The sequence below is a fragment of the Entelurus aequoreus genome, linkage group LG13, assembly GCF_033978785.1.
Source record: "Entelurus aequoreus isolate RoL-2023_Sb linkage group LG13, RoL_Eaeq_v1.1, whole genome shotgun sequence".
Taxonomy (NCBI): Eukaryota; Metazoa; Chordata; class Actinopteri; order Syngnathiformes; family Syngnathidae; genus Entelurus; species Entelurus aequoreus.
Window position 1 is genome coordinate 37,721,480 of NC_084743.1, and position 26,255 is coordinate 37,747,734.

General features: G+C 39.8%; 1 protein-coding gene across 25 annotated transcripts in view; it reads left to right on the top strand.

Annotated features, from left to right (window-relative positions):
- The window catches only part of lrrfip1a (leucine rich repeat (in FLII) interacting protein 1a), a 175,230-nt gene that overhangs the window by 109,244 nt on the left and 39,731 nt on the right, over positions 1–26,255 (top strand). For 7 of the 25 annotated variants that reach the window (XR_009828303.1, XR_009828311.1, XR_009828298.1 and 4 more), the window contains 12 exons: positions 3,854–3,892; positions 8,234–8,290; positions 9,073–9,117; positions 9,191–9,247; positions 12,993–13,064; positions 14,472–14,570; positions 18,965–19,081; positions 19,920–19,991; positions 20,215–20,385; positions 21,423–21,515; positions 21,645–21,737; positions 21,844–21,936. Coding sequence is in view for 3 of the 25 variants with exons in the window: in XM_062067807.1 (XP_061923791.1) it covers positions 3,854–3,892; positions 8,234–8,290; positions 9,073–9,117; positions 9,191–9,247; positions 12,993–13,064; positions 14,472–14,570; positions 18,965–19,081; positions 19,920–19,991; positions 20,215–20,385; positions 21,423–21,515; positions 21,645–21,737; positions 21,844–21,936 (1,008 nt within the window). In the remaining 22 variants the exon portion in view is untranslated. Of the gene's footprint in view, positions 1–3,853; positions 3,893–4,431; positions 4,462–8,233; positions 8,291–9,072; positions 9,118–9,190; positions 9,248–12,992; positions 13,065–14,471; positions 14,571–18,964; positions 19,082–19,919; positions 19,992–20,214; positions 20,386–21,422; positions 21,516–21,644; positions 21,738–21,843; positions 21,937–26,255 lie in introns of all 25 variants that reach the window. The other 18 variants (XR_009828316.1, XR_009828318.1, XR_009828319.1 and 15 more) reach the window with 8 other exon arrangements.

Below are 26,255 nucleotides of genomic sequence, written 5' to 3' on the forward strand. Positions count from 1 at the left end.
AATTTCCGGACTATAAGCCGCACCTGACTATAAGCCGCACCAGCTACATTTAGGGGAAAATACAGATTGGTCCATATATAAGCCGCACCCGACTATAAGCCGCAGGGTTTTGATGTGTAATTACCGTAGTATATAGGGGTTCCTGCTACCACGGAGGGGATTGTCGGGACAGAGATGACTGTTTGGGAACGCAAAGCGTCCCATTTATTAACAATAAATCTTTCAATCATTCAATCAAACTTTCACATCTTTGACATGGCGAACAGCATTCGTGCAGAGTACAAATAATACAACGGTGCAAAGTAATACAAAGTGCTCGCCTGTACGTTATCAAAATAACCAGCCTATGAAAAGTCAGTCTTTAATCATTGTGTCATCGTCTTCCTCCTGCGTACTAAAACCACCCAAATCCTCTTCGTCGGTGTCGGAGAAGAACAGGCCGTAAATAAGCCGCACCCTTGTATAAGCCGCAGGGACCAGAACGAGGGGAAAAAGTAGCGGCTTATAGTCCGGAAATTACGGTATATGCACGGATATACACATAATCATACATACATATTCATGCATGCATACATAGGTGTTCATACATGCATACATAGGTATTCATACATTTATACATACATATTTATACATAAGTATTCATAGATGCATACATAGGGTTGGGTGATTAAATGATAGTGATCGATGATTGTGATTAATTTGAGTCATATCACGGTGATAACCTTTTAGCATATATTACCTGGGTCAAACATGGCAGAAATGTCTGTTAGAAGATAATGCAGTAGTAAACCGTAGGGAAGCAACGATGCTCGGTATAATCCTCCACTGAACAATACACCTTTATTGACCGTGATGATGATCCTGTGTGTGTTTGTGTACGGGGGCTTGAATGAATGTGTTTGTGTCTGTGCGCGACCGTCCCTGTCCACCGTCATGAAAGTCAGGCTCGTCACAAAATTTGTCACTTAATTATTGTTCAATCAGCATTGTGCCTTTGCCCACTTATACAGCTCGAAGTGCAGCCCAGAAGAACAAAATAAAGAAATATGGCTAAAATTAGCTTTGAAGTTGAAACCCAACATTGACGAGGAGCAGCAACTTCAGTGACAGACTTTTGTCTCACTGTCTGCTGCAGCTCACCAGTAATCCTGCCCTGAATGCGGACTCGCAGGCAGGCTCAGAATGTCTACTACTGTATTGGTCCAGACTGGAAGAATAAACACACATAGTAATTCCATCCATCCATCCATTTTCTACCGCTTGTCCCTTTCGGGGTCGCCGGGGGTGCTGGAGCATATCCCAGCTGCATTCGGGCAGTAGGCGGGGTACACCCTGGACAAGTCACCACCTCATCACAGGGCCAACACAGATAGACAGACGACATTCATACTCACAATCACACACTAGGGCCAATTTAGTGTTGCCAATCAACCTATTCTCAGGTGCATGTCTTTGGAGGTGAAAGGAAGCCGGAGTACCCGGAGGGAACCCATGCAGTCACGGGGAGAACATGCAAACTCCACACAGAAAGATCAATCTAATCAGAATTAATACATTTTTATTTCTAAATATTTTTCATCATAAATCATTTATATCCAACATCTACTAAAAAACTCTGCAGACACTTTTTGTTGAAATCATGTTTTAATTTAGCAGATAAACACATTTTGTACCTGAAATAATCATTAAGTTTTATGTGTTGGTACACTTTATTTTACAGTACTTCATATTCAAACTGCACTTTCATGTGCTGTCATTAAATATAAGCTACAGTATTTGAGTTTTTAAAAACTCCACAATCTGGGTCACTGCTTAACGTTTGCCAAACCACTAGTGAGAAGCACGTATGTATACAAATAATCAAAGTATACAAATAATAATTTACTATTTCAAAGTGTTGTTTAATAAATGTTAACTTGAAATACAAGCGGGTACAAGCGGCCGAAATGAGTTTCCTCCGCCGGGTGGCAGGGCTCTCCCTTAGAGATAGGGTGAGAAGCTCTGCCATCCGGGGGGAGCTCAAAGTAAAGCCGCTGCTCCTCCACATCGAGAGGAGCCAGATGAAGTGGTTCGGGCATCTGGTCAGGATGCCACCCAAACGCCTCCCTAGGGAGGTGTTTAGGGCACGTCCGACCGGTAGGAGGCCACGGGGAAGACCCAGGACACGTTGGGAAGACTATGTCTCCTGGCTGGCCTGGGAACGCCTCGGGATCCCCCGGGAAGAGCTGGACGAAGTGGCTGGGGAGACGGAAGTCTGGGTTTCCCTGCTTAGGCTGCTGCCCCCGCGACCCGACCTTGGATAAGCGGAAGAAGATGGATGGATGGATGGATGGATGGATAGATGGAAATACAAGTATGGTAGTATTCAGTACACCATTTGTTGATTGCAGAATTAAGTTTGTGATGACAAGCAAAATAACAAAATAACTTTGAAAGGAAAAATTGTGTTCTCTTTAGCCCCACAAAATGTACCGCAAAAGAAGCACAAAGACAAAGAACAAAATGACATGTGTCAGCTGTTAACATACTGTATCGTCGGCGGTCACTCGAAACGAGTATGACTGTCCTCCAAGGGATGTTAGGGTGGATTCCCTATATGGAGGACGCCTGTGCGTGGAATCTTTTAATGTGGGGAGACTGGTGCACGGTCAGCCACCACACAGTCCTTGGCATTGAGCGGGCCAGGGTCCAGTGGCATGGAAACCAAGACGACTGGGGACCCGTCTTTGCTGCAGCCTTCATCCGCCTTCCCAGCCGTTGTGGTGCATTCCGCTGCCGCCATCTTCCGCCTGGTCCACCGTTGAGGCGGTTTTCACTATTCGCCCATAGCTGGGGTTATTTACCCATAGCTGGGACAGGGGTTGACTGGGCACCAGGGCATGTCCACACACCGGTGGGCCTGCATGCCCCGTCTCTGGGGCCCCCTGCTGCTCCGAGATCCCGTACAACTTAGCCTGGAACCGCGAGGTTCCAGTTACCGTGTGTGGCCACGAATACATACTGTATATTGCCTCGACAAACATGGCGGAAATATCTGTTACAAGATGCTGCAGTAGTAAACAGTAGGGATGCAACGGTACTTGGTATAATCCTGCACGGCACATGCTGCCCTTTAATAAAACATTAAAAAAATTATGATATTAATCGAGATCGAATAATATGAAAAGATTAAATATGATTGGTTTTTTTCGGGGCCATATCGCCCAGCCCTATGCATACATACTTATTCATACATGCATACAGTAAGTATTCATGCATGCATACATATACAACCATGCATACGATATGTATTAATACATACGGTACATACATACAAATCCATACATATATATTCATACACATGTATTCATGCATGCACACATACATATGTATACAAGCATACATACTTAACCATACATACATATGTATTCATACATACATACATACATATTCATACATGCGTACATACATACTTTTACATCTATACATACTTATTCATACATTATATGCAAATGTCTTTATACATGCATATATATGTATGCATACATACGTATGTATTCATTATGTATACATACGTATGTATTCATACATGCAGACGTAGTTGTTCATACATACAGTACATACATTTCTGTCCTTGATGGTGTACACATATTTTACATAAAAAAGTGACCCATTCTTTATATCCAAGTACACATTGAAGAAATATACAGTTTTATTATTAATGTGAAATATTGCCTGTGTCATAAAATAAGTTTTGTTTTCACATCGTGATTATGCATCTGCAAAGAGTTAAAAATAAGGAACGTGCTGTCCTAAATGTTTGTGCAGTGCAAACATGACACTTATGACTTAAGTTGTATCTTTTGTCTTCCAGCTGTCAGACGATGATGAGCACATGTCAGTGGGTGTCAGGGTGAGTTGTATAACTATTAACGCACGTCAAATATACTTCAACTTTCATTGTCATGGTATAAGGTTGACAATACACATGTCCAAACCTTTCCAGTTAGGGTTGCATACATACAACTTGAAGGATATTTTTGCACATTAAAGATGCTAAAATTTGCTATGCTATCTTAAAAAAAACACCATAACTGTATGTTAAAGCTAACAAGACAAATTAGCGGACAGTGGATCCTGCATATTCCGCATTCATGTTACCACAATGTCATACCAATTTAATTTGGTGGTAAGTGAATAATATGTGGTGATAAAGCATGCAATAGACAAAATTCATCTAGGATGTATTAATAGATCATGAATAATGCATGTTTTGTACAATGTGATAATAAATAATGAATAATGCAATTATAAATTAGGGCATATACAGCATATTCTCAACAGCTATTAAAACTCAATGTTTTTGGGGGAAAAAGATGGTGGTGGTGGTCGTAGTAGTAGTAGTAGTAGTAGTACTAGTAGATGTTGCTGATTCTTTGTTCTCTTGTACAGTCGGATCTTGATTCAGTTCATGGTGCAGGGGTAAGGCTGATGAGATTTTGGAGTACATCTGAGTGAAAAGAAATTGTTTGTGTGCATGTGAACATGTTTACTGTAATTAAAATTGTGCATAAAGCAAATCATGCATGTTTTTCTTCAAATGTTATATTACTGTATGTAGTTTTTGTTTTAATTTGCATGATATGTTTGGTAGCAAAGTGATGGCGAATATATATTTAGATTTCTGCAGTGGATTGTGTTGTTTTTATGTCATGCTGCGATCAATCCTCAGTTTTTCATTGGTTTCATCAAAATATGATAAAACAAGACTTGAAAGTGTATTTTCATATCCATTTAGTTAATTGATGTTCGTTATTATTCTCTATCGACACTGTGATGTTTACTAAATTACACTAATGATAACATCATTGCTGTATTTTAGTATTACTTGAATTGGCAGTCAAATATCATTCTTACTGAGCAAGTGCAATCGATACAATGCATCTCTTGATACGTCTATACAGTGCATCTCTTGATATGTCATAACTGTGTACCCTATCTATTTATACATCTATACACTTGATATGTCATAACTGTGTACCCTATCTATTTATACATCTATACAGTGTATCTATTGATGGATCGATAAATTGATAGATTTTTTTATTAATGCCGTATGATTATGGCCAAAATAATAATCACGATTATTTTTATCAACATTGAAATCACGATTATTAATCACGATTATTAATTATAATAGGTAAAATATGGCGTTTCCCACAGGTCAGCAACTTACTTACGGTAATGGTGTCCTGGAGGTGTGGAGTTAGGGGGGGTGTAAATGTGATGTCATCATATAATTTGTAATACAAACCCCGTTTCCATGTGAGTTGGGAAATTGTGTTAGATGTAAATATAAACGGAATACAATGATTTGCAAATGCTTTTCAACCCATATTCAATTGAATGCAGTACAAAGACAAGATATTTGATGTTCAAACTCATGAACTTAATTTTTTTTTGCAAATAATAATTAACTTCATGGCTGCAACACGTGCCAATGTAGTTGGGAAAGGGCATGTTCACCACTGTGTCACATGGCCTTTCCTTTTAACAACACTCAGTAAATGTTTGGGAACTGAGGAGACACATTTTTTAAGCTTCAGGTGGAATTCTTTCCCATTCTTGCTTGATGTACAGCTTAAGTTGTTCAACAGTCCGGGGGTCTCCGTTGTGCTATTTTAGGCTTCATAATGCGCCACACATTTTCAATGGGACACAGGTCTGGACTACAGGCAGGCCAGTCTAGTACCCGTACTCTTTTACTATGAAGCCACGTTGATGTAACACGTGGCTTGGCATTGTCTTGCTGAAATAAGCAGGGGCGTCCATGGTAACGTTGCTTGGATGGCAACATATGTTGCTCCAAAACCTGTATGTACCTTTCAGCATTAATGGCGCCTTCACAGATGTGTAAGTTACCCATGTCTTGGGCACTAATACACCCCCATACCATCACAGATGCTGGCTTTTCAACCTTGCACCTATAACAATCCGGATGGTTCTTTTCCTCTTTGGTCCGGAGGACACGACGTCCACAGTTTCCAAAAACAATTTGAAATGTGGACTCGTCAGACCACAGAACACTTTTCCACTTTGTATCAGTCCATCTTCGATGAGCTCAGGCCCAGCGAAGCCGACGGCGTTTCTGGGTGTTGTTGATAAACGGTTTTCGCCTTGCATAGGAGAGTTTTAACTTGCACTTACAGATGTAGCGACCAACTTTATTTACAGACAGTGGGTTTCTGAAGTGTTCCTGAGCCCATGTGGTGATATCCTTTACACACTGATGTCGCTTGTTGATGCAGTACAGCCTGAGGGATCGAAGGTCACGGGCTTAGCTGCTTACGTGCAGTGATTTCTCCAGATTCTCTGAACCCTTTGATGATATTACGGACCATAGATGGTGAAATCCCTAAATTCCTTACAATAGCTGGTTGAGAAAGGTTTTTCTTAAACTGTTCAACAATTTGCTCACGCATTTGTTCATAAAGTGGTGACCCTCGCCCCATCCTTGTTTGTGAATGACTGAGCATTTCATGGAATCTACTTTTATACCCAATCATGGCACCCACCTGTTCCCAATTTGCCTGTTCACCTGTGGGATGTTCCAAATAAGTGTTTGATGAGCATTCCTCAACTTTATCAGTATTTATTGCCACTTTTCCCAACTTCTTTGTCACGTGTTGCTGGCATCAAATTCTAAAGTTAATGAGTTAAAATGTTTATCAGTTTGAACATCAAATATGTTGTCTTTGTAGCATATTCAACTGAATATGGGTTGAAAATGATTTGCAAATCATTGTATTCCGTTTATATTTACATCTAACACAATTTCCCAACTCATATGGAAACGGGGTTTGTACATAGTCTAATACAAAGGCTAAATAAACATTATTTATACAATTAAAGACATATCTTTGTGTTTTTGTTATTTATTAGTATTAATATTTTTATATTGTTCTTATTACATGATGCCTTTAGCTTTAGCTCTCTCGTCTGTGGGTGGCCCACAATTCATCAATTGGACATGCCCTATTGACCTGTCATACACTTAATTGTTTGTAGTATGAAACATGTATATCAAATGACAAAATACAACTAAATTGCATTATTTAGTAAAATTGTTGTCGTCACGTGAAATAGTCCTTCAATTACATCTCTGCATTTCTTGAATTCAGGTCCTGCTTGAATTCAATCTATCAATTAATGTTTATTTATATAGCCCTAAATCACAAGTGTCTCAATGGGCTGCACAAGCCACAACGACATCCGCGGTACAGAGTCCACATAAGGGCTAGGAAAACTCACCCCAGTGGGACGTCGGTGTGAATGACTATAAGAAACCTTGGAGAGGACCGCATATGTGGGTAACCCCCTCCCCCCTTCTAGGGGAGACCGAAAGCAATGGATGTCGAGTGGGTCTGACATAATATTGTGAAAGTCCAGTCCATAGTGGATCTAACATATTAGTGAAAGTCCAGTCCATAGTGGATCTAACACAATAGTGAGAGTCCAGTCCATAGTGGGGCCAGCAGGAAACCATCCCGAGCGGAGACGGGTCAGCAGCGCAGAGATGTCCCCAACCGATGCACAGGCGAGCGGTCCACCCCGGGTCCCGACTCTGGACAGCCAGCACTTCATTCAAATGGGAAGCACGTCTCACTGGTGTTGGTACTGGACGGAAACATGTCTAAAGACTTTATTTAACACAGTGATTTGCTGTTAGTCCTGCTAGTGTGACACCAAGGAGACGAGCAGAGCAGGGTGCAGGCGTCTCTACCTGTCACTGTTTAATAACAGCAGTGCAGTGTTTAACGCATGCCAAGTTAGGCGTAGACGTCGTTTCAGTGTACATCAATTCTATTGATACACCGTTGGTGTATCTAATGATGCATTGATATAGTGTATCTTGGGGTACATCTATTTAGTGATACATCGATGAGGTTATACAGTGACTATAGTGATAATTTTGTGGTACATCGATGCAGTGTATCTAGTGATGAATTTATATAGTGTATGTACTGGTATTTGCAGTAAGATCATGCAGATTGATTACCGGATCATGAATATGTCACATTTAATCACTTTTTCTGAGTCCAGTGAACACGTTATATTGATTATAGAGCACACACTAGGGCATATGTAATCAATAATCCATCCATAGTGTATGTGTCTTATGTGATGAATTGTGCAATGAAAAATCAACACTGTGGTTTAGGTTGAAATGTTTCTTATTTTGTGTCATTCGAAGGGCTCCTCCTTGGTCTTGCACAAGAAGTCCAAGAAAAAGAAGAAACATAAGCATAAAGTATGTAAAAAGTACTGGAGAAACTAAGAATAAAGATAAAGAAGTATGTAAAATGTACTGCCGAAGCATATGCCTACAGATAAAGAAGTATGTAAAACAAAGATAAAGAAGTATAATAAGTACTGCAGAAACATAAGCATGAAAATAAATATGTAAAACAAAGATAATGAAATATTTAAGTACTGCTAAAACATAAACATAGAGGTAAAAAAGTATATAAAAGGTATTGCAAAAACATAAGCAAAGAGATTTAAAAAGTACACGTAAAGGTAAATAAGTATTGAAAAAGTACTGCTGAAATATAAGCACAGAGATAAATAAGTATGTAAAAAGTATTGCAAAAACATATGCATAAAGATAAAGAAGTGTATAAAAAGTATTGCTGAAACATAAGCATAGAGATAAAGAAGTATGTAAAAAGTAATGTAAAAAGATAAGCATAAAGATAAAGAGTTATGTAAAAATACTGCAGAAATAAAATAAGTATAGAGGTATATGTAAAAAAAAAAGTACTGTAGAAACATAAGCATAAAGATACAAAAGTATGTAAAAAGTACTGCAGAAACAAAAGCATAATGATAAAGATGTAAAAAGTACTGCAGAAACGTAGGCATTAAGATAAAGAAGTATTTAAAAAGTATTGAAGAACGATAAGCATAAAGATAAAGAAGTATGTAAAAAGTACTGAAGAAACATAAGCATAAATATAAAACAAATGTGTAAAAAGTACTGCTTTTTAAATATTGTACAAGTACATGACTTGGCTCCTTGTTGCATTGCAGAGGAACGGCTGTGATGATGATGAGTACAGTGTTGTGTCCAGCAGGGTTAGTAGTTATATTCATTATATTCGTCATGAACTAATATTTTATGTCAGCACTTACTGTTTCTCTTTGCTAGAGTTCAAAACTCAGTGACGACAGCAAAGTCTCACGCTCATCCAGAGGAGACCTATTGGTGCGTCTACTCGATAGTTCTACTTGTACATCTATTCTTAACTTCTATTAACGTTGCAGTGTTGTGTTGGATAGTGACTTCTACTAACACTGTAGTGCTGCGTTAGATAGTTATATTTGTAAATGTATTTTATTAACTTCGATTAACATTGCAGTGTTTTGTTGGATAGTGACTTCTATTAACATTGTAGTGCTGCGTTAGATAGTTTTATTTTAAAATCTATTTTATTACCAATTATTATTTTATTATTATTTATTATTATTATTATTATTATTTATTACCAGAAATTATCATGTAGAAAGCTGGAACGCAAATGGCGTGCGACTAAACTTGAGGTTTTCCATCAAGCATGGAGTGATAGTTTAATAACTTATAAACGCATGCTTACCTCAGCTAAAGCTAAATATTACTCAAATCTCATCCACCTCAACAAAAATGATCCTAAATTTTTGTTTAGTACAGTAGCATCGCTAACCCAACAAGGGACTCCTCCCAGTAGCTCCACCCACTCAGCAGATGACTTTATGAATTTCTTTAATAAGAAAATTGAACTCATCAGAAAAGAGATTAAAGACAATGCATCCCAGCCACAACTGGGTTCTATTAACACAAATATGACTGTATATACGACGGACATTGCCCTCCAAAATAGTTTCTCTCTCTTTGATGAAATAACATTGGAGGAATTATTAAAATGTGTAAATGGGACAAAACAAACAACATGTTTACTTGACCCAATTCCTGGGAAACTTATCAAGGAGCTTTTTGTTTTATTAGGTCCATCAGTGTTAAATATTATAAACCTATCACTTTCCTCTGGTACTGTTCCTCTAGCATTCAAAAAAGCGGTTATTCATCCTCTACTCAAAAGACCTAACCTCGATCCTGACCTCATGGTGAACTACCGGCCGGTGTCCCACCTACCGTTTATCTCGAAAATTCTCGAAAAAATTGTCGCACAGCAGCTAAATGAACACTTAGTGACTAACAATCTCTGTGAACCTTTTCAATCCGGTTTCAGGGCAAATCACTCTACGGAGACAGCCCTCGCAAAAATGACTAATGATCTATTGCTGACGATGGATTCTGATGCTTCATCTATGTTGCTGCTTCTTGATCTTAGCGCCGCTTTCGATACTGTTGATCATAATATTTTATTAGAGCGTATCAAAACGCGTATTGGGATGTCAGACTTAGCCTTGTCTTGGTTTAACTCTTATCTTACTGACAGGATGCAGTGTGTCTCCCATAACAATGTGACCTCGGACTATGTTAAGGTAACGTGCGGAGTTCCCCAGGGTTCAGTTCTTGGCCCTGCACTCTTTAGTATTTACATGCTGCCGCTGGGTGACATCATACGCAAGTACGGTGTTAGCTTTCACTGTTATGCTGATGACACTCAACTCTACATGCCCCTAAAGCTGACCAACATGCCGGATTGTAGTCAGCTGGAGGCGTGTCTTAATGAAATTAAACAATGGATGTCCGCTAACTTTTTGCAACTCAACGCTAAGAAAACGGAAATGCTGATTATCGGTCCTGCTCAACACCAACATCTATTTAATAATACCACCTTAACATTTGACAACCAAACAATTAAACAAGGTGACTCTGTAAAGAATCTGGGTATTATCTTCGACCCAACTCTCTCGTTTGAGTCACACATTAAGAGTGTTACTAAAACGGCCTTCTTTCATCTCCGTAATATCGCTAAAATTCGTTCCATTTTGTCCACAAGCGATGCTGAGATCATTATCCATGCGTTCGTTACATCTCGTCTCGATTACTGTAACGTATTATTTTCGGGCCTCCCTATGTCTAGCATTAAAAGATTACAGATGGTACAAAATGCGGCTGCTAGACTTTTGACAAAAACAAGAAAGTTTGATCATATTACGCCTATACTGTCTCACTTGCACTGGCTTCCTGTGCACCTAAGATGCGACTTTAAGGTTTTACTACTTACGTATAAAATACTACATGGTCAAGCTCCTGCCTATCTTGACGATTGTATTGTACCATATGTCCCGGCAAGAAATCTGCGTTCAAAGAACTCCGGCTTATTAGTGATTCCCAGAGCCCAAAAAAAGTCTGCGGGCTATAGAGCGTTTTCTATTCGGGCTCCAATACTATGGAATGCCCTCCCGGTAAAAGTTAGAGATGCTACCTCAGTAGAAGCATTTAAGTCTCATCTTAAAACTCATTTGTATACTCTAGCCTTTAAATAGACTCCCTTTTTAGACCAGTTGATCTGCCGTTTCTTTTCTTTTCTTTTCTACTCTGCTCCGGGGTGGACCGCTAGCCTGTCCATCAGATGGGGACATCTCTACGCTGCTGACCCGTCTCCACTCGGGATGGTTCCCGCTGGCCCCACCATGGACTGGACTTTCGCTGATGTGTTGGACTTTCACAATATTATGTCAGACCCACTCGACACCGAGGATGTCGTTGTGGCTTGTACAGCCCTTTGAGACACTAGTGATTTAGGGCTATATAAATAAACATTGATTGATTGATTGATTGATTAACCTCCATTAACATTGCAGTGTATTGTTGAATAGTGACTTCTATTAACTTGCAAATGCAATGTAGTGTTTAGTTCTAATTTAGATCTGTCAGTAGGCTCAGTATGGAAGCACTAAAAATTACAACATGGCTGACGGGGTGGAGACGCCGTCTAAGGGGTGTGACCTGGAGGAGGTCTTTGGCACGTAAATAAGACCACCCACAAAATGGCCCATTCTGAACAGACAGTCAAAGCGGCTTGAAGATGGTCTGTAAAACAAAATCTATGCAAAATGTTGACTAAAGCAACACTATCACATGTTCTGTAAACCACAAGAAAGTGTTTAAAATGTGGGAAAAAATCATTAAAAAAAAGAAATAGGTAACAAACATTACAATAGAATGTACTAGAAACAACTACAGTAGTTTTATGGGGGAAAAAGCATAACAATGTTCAACATTTACATTGGAGAGCATAGGTGGAGCGTAGGTGTCTCCTGCGGGCTGCTTCCGTCTTGTAATAGGAATGTGTGTGGTAATGACTTGATACTGGTACTGTGTGTGCTACTCACAATATACTATTGTGCTGTGTAGTATACTCACATGATACATGTGAATACTTTTTAGACATGTGATGGTTATTTACCCCATATTGTGGTACTCATATGATAGTAGTACCGTGTGTGTGGTACTTGCATGTTACTAATACTGTGTGTGGTACTGACTTGATACTAGTATCGTGTGTGGTACTGATATGATACTAGTACTGTGTGCGGTACTGTCTTGAAACTAGTACTGTGTGTGGTGCTGATATGATACTAGTGCTATGTATGGCATTGCCTTGATACAGGTACTGTGTGTGGTACTCACATGATACTATTACTGTGTGTGGTACTTATATGATACTAGGACTGTGTGTGTAGTATTCACATGATTCTTGTACTTTGTGTGGTACTGATGTAATATTAGTGCTGTGTGTAGTACTGACTTGATACTAATATTGTGTGTGTGGTACTGATATGATACTAGTATTGTGTGTGGTACTGACTTAAAACTAGTATGGTGTGTGGTACTGATGATACTAGTGCTGTGTATGGTACTCACACAATACTAGTACCGCGTGTGGTACTCAAATGATACTAATATTGAGTGTGGTACTCTTACTTTTTGTGTAAGTATTCTGTCCATGTGAGTAAGTGTTTTATAACTAGAGTAGTAGTAATGTTGTGTTTTTTGACAGTCTTTAGAGTATAGTAGCTATCCCAGGTCCAGAAGCTCCAGCAGGAACAGTTCAGCTCGTGCCAGTCCAGTGGTGAGCACTGACAATCACATGCCTGTTCATCACAGAACATCAAACACAATCACCCAAATACACAGAAAACTAATTTAAAAAACACCTATTAATTTAGTTTGCTGTGATATGTATCAGTAAAAGTTGCTGGTAATGAGCAGTGTAACATTACTACATAAGCTCACATGTGTTGGTATAACACACGGCGCATAGGAAATGTTTACGGCACCACCTGTCTACTCACAAACAAATACAGTGCAGACTTTGGAATCATGCTGAGCGATAGTGCCAAGGAGAATCCAGAGCTTGAATAGCCTCTTCTGTGGTTAAAGACTCCTGTTTGGAAATACTTGTTCTTTCCTTTAAAATTTTAAATATGTAAACAAATGGATAAGATAAAAGCAGTGTGACACACTGTTCAATTAATATGAAGATATATGCTAAATTATTATTATTATTATTTAAACAATAATAAGCTTTACTTCAAAAAAAAAAATCATTCACACTCTTCTAACTATTACTTTCGCACTTGTCGCATCCTTGTACTTTACTAAACTAACATTATAAAACATATTATTTTATATTTATCCTGTTCTTTACCAAACATTTAAATCATGAAGAAGAATATATTGTTTTAGATGTAATCTTTTTTTACTAAAACATTTAAATAAATAAACAAGCCTATGTTATTTTATATTGAATTTTTGTTTCACTAAAAATAGACCATGATATATTATTTTATGTTTTTCCTTTAGTTTGCTAAAAAATAAATATTATAAACCGGGATATATTATTTTATATTTACCCTTTACTTGACTAGAATATTAATTATAAACCAGGATATAGACTATTTTATATGTATCCTTGTACATTATAAACCAGGATACATTGTTTTATGTTTAATTTTTACTTCACAAAATAAACATTATAAACCATGATATATTATTTTATATTTTGTTTTACTAAAAATAAACATCATAAACCATGATATTTTATTTTATATTCATCCTTTACTTCACTAAAAATACAACAATTTAAACTAAATATATTATTATTATTATATTAATGTTAGTATTATTCATTTGTGCACTTTACTAAAAAAATAAACATTGTAAACCAGAATATTTTGTTTCATATTTTTGCATGATATATTATTTCATGTTTATACAAGATTTATATTCATACAGTGTGATGTTTTGCATGTGAGGTGCCTGAGGACGTTGTTACACTTGTTTAGTATATCATTAAGAGTCATTGATCTTCTGTAGTTTAACTTTAGTAATGAATATGAATATGTAATGAATGTCAATAAAGGAAAGGTTAAATTGTACTTAATAATATCCAAGCAGCAGTTGATATTCTCTGGCTAATGTTGACTTTATCTGATCAGTTGTGTTGTTGTCTTTCCCCCTCTGGTGGCAAAACTAGGACCAGTGTGCTTCTGTTGCTACTTTTTTAAGACGTGCAGCAAGTAGCAATGCTCTCACCTGTAATCTGGATCAAGTTTCTATTCCGGATTTTTCTCATGTGAGTCTGATTTCCACCTCTTGTATCCTCACATCCTTCCTTTCATTGCTTGATTGTGTTTTGTTGTCTACTAATTATTTGTATTTGTCATGTACAGTGTTACATTGTGTAGTAATTGTTTCACAGGTCTTATACTTAAGTCACGTGTTACATGGTGTACTAATGTTACACAGTTGTCATACTTTAGTCATGTGTTAGATTGTGTACTAATTGTTGCACAGGTGTCATAGTTTTGTTATGTGTTACATAGTGTACTAATTATTTCACAGGTGTCATACTTTAATCATGTGTTACATTGTGTATTAATTGTTACACAGGTGTCATACTTTATTCATGTGTTACATGGTGTACTAATTGACACAAGTGTCATACTTCAGTCATGTGTTACAATGTGTAATAATTGTTGCACATTCATCATGCAGATGATACTGATCACCACTGGCCCAGAAAAACATTTACCCGAAAAATCGTTCATCCCCTCGGCAATAACTTTTCTAGATTGCGCTTGTGGCGTAAGAGACAGCCACATCTCCAGTTGCTCTGTAGCATCGAGCTTTGTAACCTTTTTTTCTAACTTTTACTATTTCTGCCAACTTGGTTTAGGACTGGGGTGTGTCTAATATATATCCCATGAAAATGACAAACTTTCAACAGAAGCCAAGAGGACAACAAAAGACGGAGCACGACACCAGATACCAGCAGAGCTGAGGAGGAGGTATCGAGGCTGCAAGGCTGGCTCTAAACTAAAGGCTAGGCTAGCAGACAACCGGAGGTGCTGTTTAACCATCGATCTCCTAAATTACAATAGGGAATGTGAACTCGCTACCAAACAAGGTTGACAGACTTACGCCGCTCAACAACCAGCAACTTTACTGGGAGAGCAGCCTGCTTAATTTCACAGTGACATGGCTAATCCCCTGTAGATGCTAATGTAGAGCTGGAGGGTTTCATCGCGTGAGCTGTACGTGAGCTGTACGTGAGCTGTGCTGCTTTTAACAACCATACTAATTTGCTACTTTTATGTGCTTTTCAAAGTGTTTTAAGTGTTTTTTAGTCTTTTTAAACCATTTTAGTCTTTTCACACCATTTATTTATATTTTAATTGTTTCAGTCTGAGTCCATAGCACAAAGTAAGCTCACGTCCCTCACGGTGCTAAGCTAACAATCCGCTTACGGCGAGTGACGTGAGTCACGCCTCCACTCAACTCCACATCCAGTTGCAAAAAAGTGATCGAGCTCGATGGTAGAACTTCGGCGCTATATACCTTTCACGATGCCGAAAAGCAACCGGACACGATTATCCTCTGCAAAATGCAGGCCATTGCCACCAGTGCCCAACTAGCAGACACAGCGCTCCTTCCAGATGAGGTCACAACTGCATCCTGGGCCTCTTCTCCAGCAGCCGGCGCTGCCTTCGCTCCGCGTGCTCCCACCACTGGCGGCAGTCCCTGGCTTCACCTCGGGTTAGGCCGAAAGCACCGGTCAGTTCCCCCCCATCGCAGCCAGAGAAGTGCACCGTGGTCGGACGCCGCAGCAAGAGGTCTCTAGGACGTCGGCCGACATATTCCCCTCCCTCCGTGTCAATGTCGGAGAGCGGATCTAATCCCCTGCTGGATCCTGCCGAGTTTCCTCCTCTTACTGGCGGCTGTGATCACCCTACAGTGTCGCTGGGCCCCGCACGGTCCACACTGCCGTCCCCCACCGTCACACATTATTGTCCCACTAAATCATACCTTGGGAAGATAAACTTCACCACGGCTCCATGGAAGAACAAAGCTGCGGTGCGTGGCTCCCCCTTGCTTAAGGCAACCCTCATTGTCCGGTATAAGGTCTGGATCACGATCTCCGGAGCCATGATGTGGAAACCACTGCTCGCCAGGCACTCTACCCCCTTCCACCACCCACTTAATCGGGGACTCTATAGTGAGGAATGTGCGTGTGAGAGGAGTTCTCACGCTGTCATTCCCAGGTGCCACTGTTGCTAACATAACGGGACAAATCCCCGACATCCTCAACTCACACCCGCTGGTCAGCAAAATAATCATCCATGCAGGTGCCAATGACACTCGCAAACAACAGTCGGAGCTGCTCAAGCATGATTTTATTGCCCTTTTTAACTCTTTTAATCGTACACGTTTGAGTGTTTTTATCTCGGGCCCCACCCCTACTTGCAGCAGAGGAATAGGTCGCTTCACTAGATTACTTAGCCTGAATACTTGGCTTGCATCCACCTGTGCCTCCCACAACATGGCTTTTATTGGCAATTTTTATGCTTTCTGGGAGAGGAGAAATCTTTTTGGTAGATGATTGGCTTCACCTTAATGCCACCTGATGACACAAGACCAATTGATACTCTTTTTAATTGCATTTCAGAAATTAAGTCCTGGATGGGAGATCACTTTTTACAGCGTAACCAGGACAAGTCATTGACCCTGAGAAAAAAACACATACCAAAACTACAATTCTTGTCTTTAACCTCATCACTACAAGTAAAAAATCTGGGCTTCGTTTTCGACTCTTACCTTAGTTTTATACCACATATAAAAAAATAAATAAAAAAATAGGTTTTTATTATCTTAAGAATATAGCCAGAGTTTGCCCAATTCTCTCTCACAACAACACATAGACGCTAATGCATGCTTTTATTACAAGTCGTATATATCATTGTAACGCCCTGCTTTCTGGTCACCCGAAAAAGGTTATTGTACCTTTACACTTACTCCAAAATTCAGCAGCACATGTCCTGCCGAAGAACAGACCTGGAGTTGCGGACTATTAGCCTCCGGCCATACTATCTACTGAGGGAGGTTACTGTAGTCACGTGATTGCTGTGTGTTTTGCAGACATAACACCCTGCGTTTTTTTTCATAATTTCAGGTGATTTTAACCATTTCTCCTTGGACTTTATTCTGGCTACTTTTTACCAGTTTGTGAGCTGTCCCACATGAAACAACAGGACTACAGTATTGACCTCTTGTATGCTAATGTAAGGGATGCATACACGGTGACCCCTTGCCCCCACTTGGGAATTCGGACCACAACATGGTCATTTAGGTCAGGAACCTCTGGTTCAGGAAACCTCCGGTTCCTGGATCTATAGGTTCCTGTAGAAATGTGTGGTTAGTGTTTCCACCGCATTTCACAGTTCAGGGTAGTTTATGCAAATCAGGCTGATGACGTGTATGGAGGAGTGGTTTACCATATTTTTACACTGATACCATGTAAATAAACAGACAATATTATGTTAGTTCCTTTTCTAAAAAGTAAGTAATTGAAATACAAAGCAATCATATACAAAACAATATGATTTAAAAAATGAAGTGTACCGAATTGTTCATATAAAGTCAGACTTTTGTCCGCATTGTCGAACAATCAGAAAGTTGTCCTCGGTAAATGAATTCATGAGGGTCAGGCGATTCCTTTTGGTCCATTTCCGCTGTAAATAACAATATATAAATATTAAATGGCAGGGTTTATCTCACGCCGACAACACAAACACATTGGCTTTAGCGTTAGCTTTCTGTTCTCTCGGGTTGAGGCTAATGACTACACAAGTGGAGTGTCACTGACTACTTTTACAACATGTAGTAAAGTAAATAGTTAATATTTGATGTTATTTACCTTTGTTCCACTTGTGTTCTGCCTCCTTCTTTTCCACATTTATCCAACAAAGTCAGAGTAGTAAGCAGCTGAGGACGCCGCTTCAAGTCCATCCTCATACTCCTTCGTAAATACGTTTAAAAGAGTCCGTCCATTTCTCGTAGGTTTGCATAACAAAATGAAGTTTAAAAAAAAACAACAACAACAATAAAATGCATCTAGTTTAAAAACTATGCCTGAGTTCTTCTTTCTCTCGGTTGGCAAGTTTGTTGTAATAGAAATACGCAAGAAATAAGAAATAAACAAGTCGCCGCGTATCTTCCAATGGCGGTCGTGTGTTTTCAGAACGCCCCCAACTGTGTTGAACTAATCAGCGTTCGACAGCACAGTTTGTCCCCGAAAAGGTTCCTGGTCGCTTGGAAAAGTCCCACCCAGCAAGGAGGAACTCTGAAAGGTTCCTGAAAAACTAAATCTAACCAGATAGTTTTGGTGGAAGCATAGGGGGAACTTTATTTTCCCAGGTATCTGGGAAAGTTCCTGCAGTGGAAGATGGCCTAATGTGTACTGATTGTTACAAAGGTGTCATACTTCAGTCATGTGTGCTCTCATTGTTTTATTTTCCTCCAGAGGTAGACGACAATGAATACCTTGAAAGAGTAAATCAGTATGTTTTTAATAATATGTATTGCTATGGTTCTAACAGCTTATGTTTTATCATTATCGCAATGTAACTAACTGCTTCTAGGATGCAATATCCCATAATATAATAATGACAATAATATATTTCATTTTAGAGTTCCAGTGCAGCTTCTACAATAACTGCAACAACCATCACATCCCTGGGCGCCTCTTCTTCACGGACAGGAAGTGGAGAAACTTTGGATGCTGAGAGTGCCGTGAGAGAAATTAAAGTATGTGACGCTGATACACCTATACATTCATCACAATATTTACTTAATTTTTCTTCGTTTCTCCTTTTAAATAGTGACATTGCATTCAGCCCAATTATCCCCTCTCTTTCTGCTTTGTAGCCAAGATTGCAACTGTTGAGGGTGGTGACTGTCCATCACTGCACACTTACTATTTTAAGTCTTTTGGATACTGACGGTGTACTGCATTACTTTTACTGTACTGCTGTGCTGGGTACTGTACTGCTTTACTTTTCCCAACTAGTGTGAGGTGAAGGATATACTGGAAGTGTCTTCACACTGTGAAGTACAGCAAAATGCAGTACTAAGTCAATACCCGAAACACTTAAAATGGTGAGTGTGCAGTAATGAACATGTCGCCATCTTGGCTATGAGCAGACAGAGAGGGGCTAAGTGGGGTGGTTGCAATTCACCATTTAAAAGGAGAGAAGCAGAAGAAGGAGGGTAATATTCTGATTGAAATTTACAGTACAATGATATTATTGTATTTTAGGAAAGTACTACCCTGTCAACATTCACACACCCAGGAACTAATTACAGTGTACAGAGTATAGTTGTTGAAATGTACTGTAATGTCAAAATTCACACACTCAGGAAATACTTACTCAGTGTACACCGTATGTATACTTGCTAAAGTGTACTACACTGTCAACATTCTCACACTCAGGAAATACATTAATGAAAATAAATGTTTAAACTACTATTATAGCACAAATGCCATCTTTGAATGTGCTTTTTTATCTGCAATGGTAATGTTTGCCCTTTGCTCCACCTTGACTTCAATTGCTGATGTTCTCAATGCTTCACTTCTTCCCACCAGGAAATTCATGAACTTAAGGATCAAATTCAAGATGTGGAATCCAAGTACACACACAACCTAAAAGAAGCCAAGGTATAATTTGGATGGTATATTTATGGATTTGCATGAGTACACAAAGTCAGTAAACAAACTACTATTCAAAGTACTACTTAGCATACAAAAAACGTGATATTTATTGTAATGATGATGTATTCTTCTCAAACTCATTTCAGCAGTTTTACATTGCATTATCTTGTCTGAATTTGATCCCACAAGAAGTATAAGAAATAAAAACAATAACTTGTGTTGGCAATAGGATGCTTTAACAGAAGTGGAAGAGAAGTATCGAAAGGCTATGGTGTCCAACGCCCAGCTGGACAATGACAAGAATAACCTGATGTACCAAGTGGACACGCTGAAGGACTCTTTGATGGAACTAGAAGAACTTTTGTCTGAGTCCCGGCGGGAATACCAGGACAAAGTCAAGGTATGACATGCACTAATATTATATTTTAAAATGTTATTTAAGTGTTTTACATTTCCTCACATCATTATATTATGTCATACATTATGTTTTATAATGTTATTAATGCATGTCCTGAGTATGAGTTTAAAGGCTGTGTGTGGGGTTAGTCAGGTCCAAGATAACGTCCTACAACATACACACAGCTGTTACTACCTACAATAAAATAATAAAACCAAGGGGGCCTATTGGTTTGGGTTAGGATTTGTCAAACCTCTGCTGCCTTGCCGCCTTACTTATACATGGATAATGCTCGGGGAGTAAACCTCGACATCAAGTTTGGAGCCAGAGTCCTTAAGGCGATCTGATCTTGTCTTCAACGTCATTCCGTTTTCCTTGAACTCATCAGCTGCGTGCAGAGGAGGTCTTTGCTGCATGGGCAACAGCTGATATTCCATGCTAACATGCCCAGGCTTTGCAGCTCCACTGGAGAGGACACCCCAGGACGTTGACAGAACGCGGGAAGTGGCTGTTACCAGTAATATACACATTCCGATTGGCATAGGAAATAGTGCCAGGGGAAACTTCTGACGGTTGGAAAGATTTTTATATTTCCTTGGACAGCTCCCGCCCCTGTTAAAAGATGAAAAGCCCACAGCCAGTTAGATGCTGTCTCGCCATGGCCTGACTGCTTCACTGGGTGTGTGGAGCTTAGAGAACCTTCCCGACGAATAGGCCGCAAGTTTTGCACCAGGCAAAACTCAAAGGAAAGCAAAGGTACCAGCATTTCTTCAACTTTCCAAGCTGGAATGTCAGGACCAAGTGTCAAGGACACATAAGGTGCAGAAGAGACAGCCATTTGAGAATTGGACTGTTTAGTCACAGTTGAAGGCGCAAATAGACTGTCTGAAAGCTACACCATCGTCTCACAAAGACGGAAAGATACCAGAGAATGTGTAATACAATATATTTTATAATGTTATGAACGAGATTGTACTGTAATTTTAGGGTGGAATTGGTTGTCAGACAAGTTTGCTTGAAAAGTTTGTTGTTCCTGACAGGAGTTGGAGCGAGAGAAACACGCCCACAATGTGCTTCACTTCCAGCTGATTACCATGAAAGAAAGCCTTCAACAAAGCGAGGAACTGCTAAATGTGAGTAGTTCCTCTGCAGGTTGAATATTGAAAATTAATAACTAGCATGCTGGCACTGCATTCACAGCTATATCTTTTTTATGCATGAACTTTCCTTTCTTCCACCTGTCGACTCTCTTCCTGGTTCAGGAGATCCGTCAGTTGCGTATGAAACAGGACACGTTTTCTAGAGAGATATGTGACCTACAAGAGACACTGGAATGGAAGGATAAGAAAATCGGGGTACGCTTTGGGACTTCTTTTCTTCATTTGCATGGAACTTCATTCGTCTTCTTGTAACTTCTTCAACGCTTCACTCTCCTGCATTCTGCAACATGGCCATGCTAAGGCCTTAGAGCGACAAAAAGAATACACGGACGCCATCCGAACTGAGCGAGATGTGCTGAGGGAAGAGGTTGTGAAGCTGAAAGACATTCTAAAGGTACTTACCAATATGCAACAATGTCCACAGTCTTGTTTTGCTGAAAACATATTTTTGTACAATTTCAATGCTCCAGAAGGTGTACAAGTTTCAGGTGAAAAAAAGGTAATTGCTATTTTTACCTTTGAAAGTGCAGCTCTTTTTTCTTGTTTTTAGTTTCTAAAATCTAAGAAACATTGATAAAATATATAATATTACTAGATAATTACTAATTGTCCAAGGGATGGGTCCAGAATTTAGTACTTTTTAGGTAAAGTACTAACAAACGTGTTAACTCAAAAAGTACCATATTTTGATACCTTTGTTGCACATGACATCACGTCTGGTTGCAGACTCAGCCTGAACTCTAGCACTTGGTGGGCAAACAGGCGTATTTGTAGTGGACTGCCGCTAAGTAACGTAATTTATCATGCCAACAAAGCATGATTCCTGATAGCAAGCACTCAAAAGTAAGACTCCACTTTTGAAAATGTGCTAACTCGATGCAAATTTACATTGAATATACCATATACATGCTACTGATCCACATTACCAATTTCACATAGCAATTTCAACACCACCAAATTTGTTAATGAAAAGTACAACACTTGTTCACACTGCAGGTCAATTACGATTTTTTGCCCAAATGCAACATGTATCTGATTTTTTTTGTCAGTGTGAACAGTGAAATTCTGAATTTTCATATCCGACCCAGGCTTCTTTCGTATGTGGATTTATATTAATGTGAACACTCTCTCGCTCATCGGATTAATCTGACCAAGACGTCATCAAAAAGCGTTAAGTGTCATAATTATCAGTGGCTTGTCCAGATTTTTTTTTCATGGGTGGCACCTAGCTCTGCAGGGGTGGCACCCCTAAAACAGTCAGTCTACCTCAGGAGCAGCTGTTGCTACTACAGTAGTTTACCACGGTTACCACCACCAAGTATGGACTGAATCTTCTTATAAGACAATTGCTGACATTAAACAATATTGCAAAGTATTGAGCGTTTACAGTACATCAGACAACTTGCAACAAATGACACAAAATACTAATATAGTATGTAAATGTTCCTCTTTAATGAAGTAAAATTGTAACATTCATAAACCTTTATTTACATTTAAACACGGCAGCACGGTGGCACTGGGATTAGTGGGTGTGCCTCCCAATAGGAAGGTCCTGGGTTCGATCCCCGGGCTCGGGGTCTTTCTGTGTGGAGTTTGCATGTTCTCCCCATGACTGCGTGGGTTCCCTCAGGGTACTCCGGCTTCCTCCCACCTCCAAAAACATGCACCTGAGGATAGGTTGATTGGCAACACTAAATTGGCCCTTGTGTGTGAATGTGAGTGTGAATGTTGTCTGTCTATCTGTTAGCCCTAGGATGAGGTGGCAACTTGTACAGGGTGTACCCTGCCTTATGCCTGAATGCAGCTGGGATGGACTGCAGCACCCCCGTGATCCCAAGAGGGACAAGCGGTAGAAAATGGATGGATGGATGGATAAATTTAAACACATTAGGTCCTCATTGAAATCCACTCTTTACATTGCTCGCCATAAAATAATTTCAAATTTTACATAGTATTTGGCAAAAACAAATACATTACCTGGACTAAGTAGAACTACAATCACGGTGGAATAACAAAAGATGGTAGGACTGAAATAACGTTCAAAACAGATGAATGTGCCTGTTCTTGTGTTGGCAAGCAAACACTTTAATAATAACATCATCTATGTTCAATGCTTAGGATACTCAATGTTTAGGATACCTAAATGGCAAAGGCTTGTGTCAACCATAGTTGTACGTAAATTAGTTTTTCAATCAATCAATCAATCAATGTTTACTTATATAGCCCTAAATCACGAGTGTCTCAAAGGGAAGCACAAGCCACAATGACATCCTCGGCTCAGATCCCACATCAGGGCAAGAAAAAACTCAACCCAATGGGATAACAATGAGAAACCTTGGAGGGTACCCCCCCAACCCCCCTAACTTAGGTTAGGGGTAAGGTTAAGGTTTTCATTGTATATTAGTACGACCCCCCCACCCCTTTTAAGGGGACGGGCAATATGCGCAATCTTATAGTTAGGAGGAGATGCCTCGTTCAGCGCAAAAAAATTGTCTGTTTTGAGCCAGGTTTCGCTTAGACCAATAACGTTAAGATTGTTGTCTCTAATGACCTCATTAACTAAAAACGTTTTGGGAGAAAATGATCTCATGTTTAAAAAGCCCATATTATAGGTAGCGGGCTGTTTTGAGGAATTTTTGTTAAAGTTATCCGTAGTAGTAATATTAATAATGTTGCGTTTATTTTGCATAGTGGCTTTAAATAATTTTGACCATATCTAGGAATTGATGTGACAGGAATCTTCAGATTGTTTGCTTGGTTCTGCGATACACTGAACGCATCATAATTTGCCACCTCAGTAGAATGCATGTCCACCTCTGGCACAGTCACTGCAGAAAAAACATTATGTGAGTTGTGTATTATTCTAGGAGAAATGCTATGTGTGCAGGGATTTTCCGGCCTGGCGCTGGCTAGTTCTGCTTAACTGACTCCTCACCCGGACTAACAGACACTGTAATTGCCTGTGACCGGGCTTGCTCTAGTGTAGTTAGTCAAGTGTGACTCAAACAATAATCTATGTTCCTAGACAGGATGATGGCGCCTTCCTGGTTAGGGTGAAGGCCGTCCCTCATCAGCAGGCCCGATTTGCCCCAGAAAGAGGGCCAATTATTAATAAACGTTAGACCCTGTTGTCTACAAAAACTAGTCAGCCACTTGTTAAGCGAGACTAATCTGCTATATCTCTCATCATTGCCTCTCGCAGGCAGGGGGCCAGAGACAAGTACTCGATGCCTGGACATCTTTCTAGCAAGATTACAAGTCCTAGCTATGTTTCTCTTTGTAATCTCTGACTGTCTCATCCTAGTGTCATTGGAGCCGACGTGTACAACTATGTTCGCATAGCTAGTGGTGCGATTAGCCTGTCGTACGTGTTTACTAGGCCTGTTGCGAGTTAGCTCCCTAAGATTAGCTTCAATGTCCGGTGCTCTGGCCCCGGGAATACACTTAATTGTGGCTGGTTTGCTAAGCTTCATGTTTCAGGTGATGGAGTCCCCTATGACTAAAATGTGGTGCCCGGTAGACTGGGGTGTAGGACTAGCTAAAGGGCTAAATCTATTATGCGTCTCAACCGGTTCACCGTTGCTTATAGGCCGCTTAGGGCTGCTATAAACTGGGCTAGTTAGCTCGCTACCTCTAACGCTAGCAGATGTGTCTGCAACGTCTAAAGTTACGAGATTACTCTGCTCTAACTGGCGGACACGGCCCTCTAGCAGAGCCAACCTATCCATGAGAACGGTGCACGAAGAGCATGGAGCCATACTCACTGTATTTCTTTCACCGATTGAAGTTCTTGCTGTCTTCGGGGAAGTAGTCGCGATGTGTGGGAGCAGATTCCTTCAGACCGACGCCGCCTTTCAGCTAGCTTTGTTAGCTTAGCAGCTAGCTAGCTGAGAGAGGGGTGGTGAGACCGAGATCGGGTGATTCGCAAGTTAAATAAGACTACTAAGTATGTTTGGGAAGTAGTAAAGAAAGCTGTAAAACAATTAGAAGCACACAGATAGAACGATACTTAGCTTTTTCGCAACAGCGAGCAGTCAGCGAGCAGTGACTGCTGAAAAGCTGAAAAGCTCCGTTCCCATGTGGCATTGCGTACATAAAGGGCTAAAGCTATTTCACAAAGTCTGAATAGTTTGCAACACTTCCTGATAAGTTTCTAAAAACACAGTCAGAACTATTATGCTCTGACAGAAAATCATACATCAAATTCAAAAGCTAAATATCACAGGTAACGCAAAATTAACAGCTTAAACAAACGTGTAGAAAATATATTGTAACTAAATGACTTACGTTTAGTCAGTGAACGACCACGGCTCTCGGGACCCTCAGTGTGACCTGTATGGCTGTTGAACAATTATGCCTTGCAGTCACTTATGTGTGTCTACAGAAGCCGCATACAACATGTGACTGGGCTGGCAAGCTGTTTGTACAGGTTGTAGAGGGCGCTAAAGGCAGTGCCATCATAGCACACCCTTATTATTGTTGTTTGAGTGAAAATCAGCAGACATTCGAGAGAATAGTTGCTCTGAAATTCGGGAGTCTCCCGGGAAAATTGGGAGGATTGGCAAGTGTGATGCTGTCAAGCGGCATTATGATAAAACTCGCGTGCCGCACTAACATTAAATTTTCATATTAAGGTGCGGGCCGCGTGTCTGAGACCCCTGGTTTATACATAGCACAAAGCAAAAAAAAACTTTGTATGCAGTGTTATTTCAT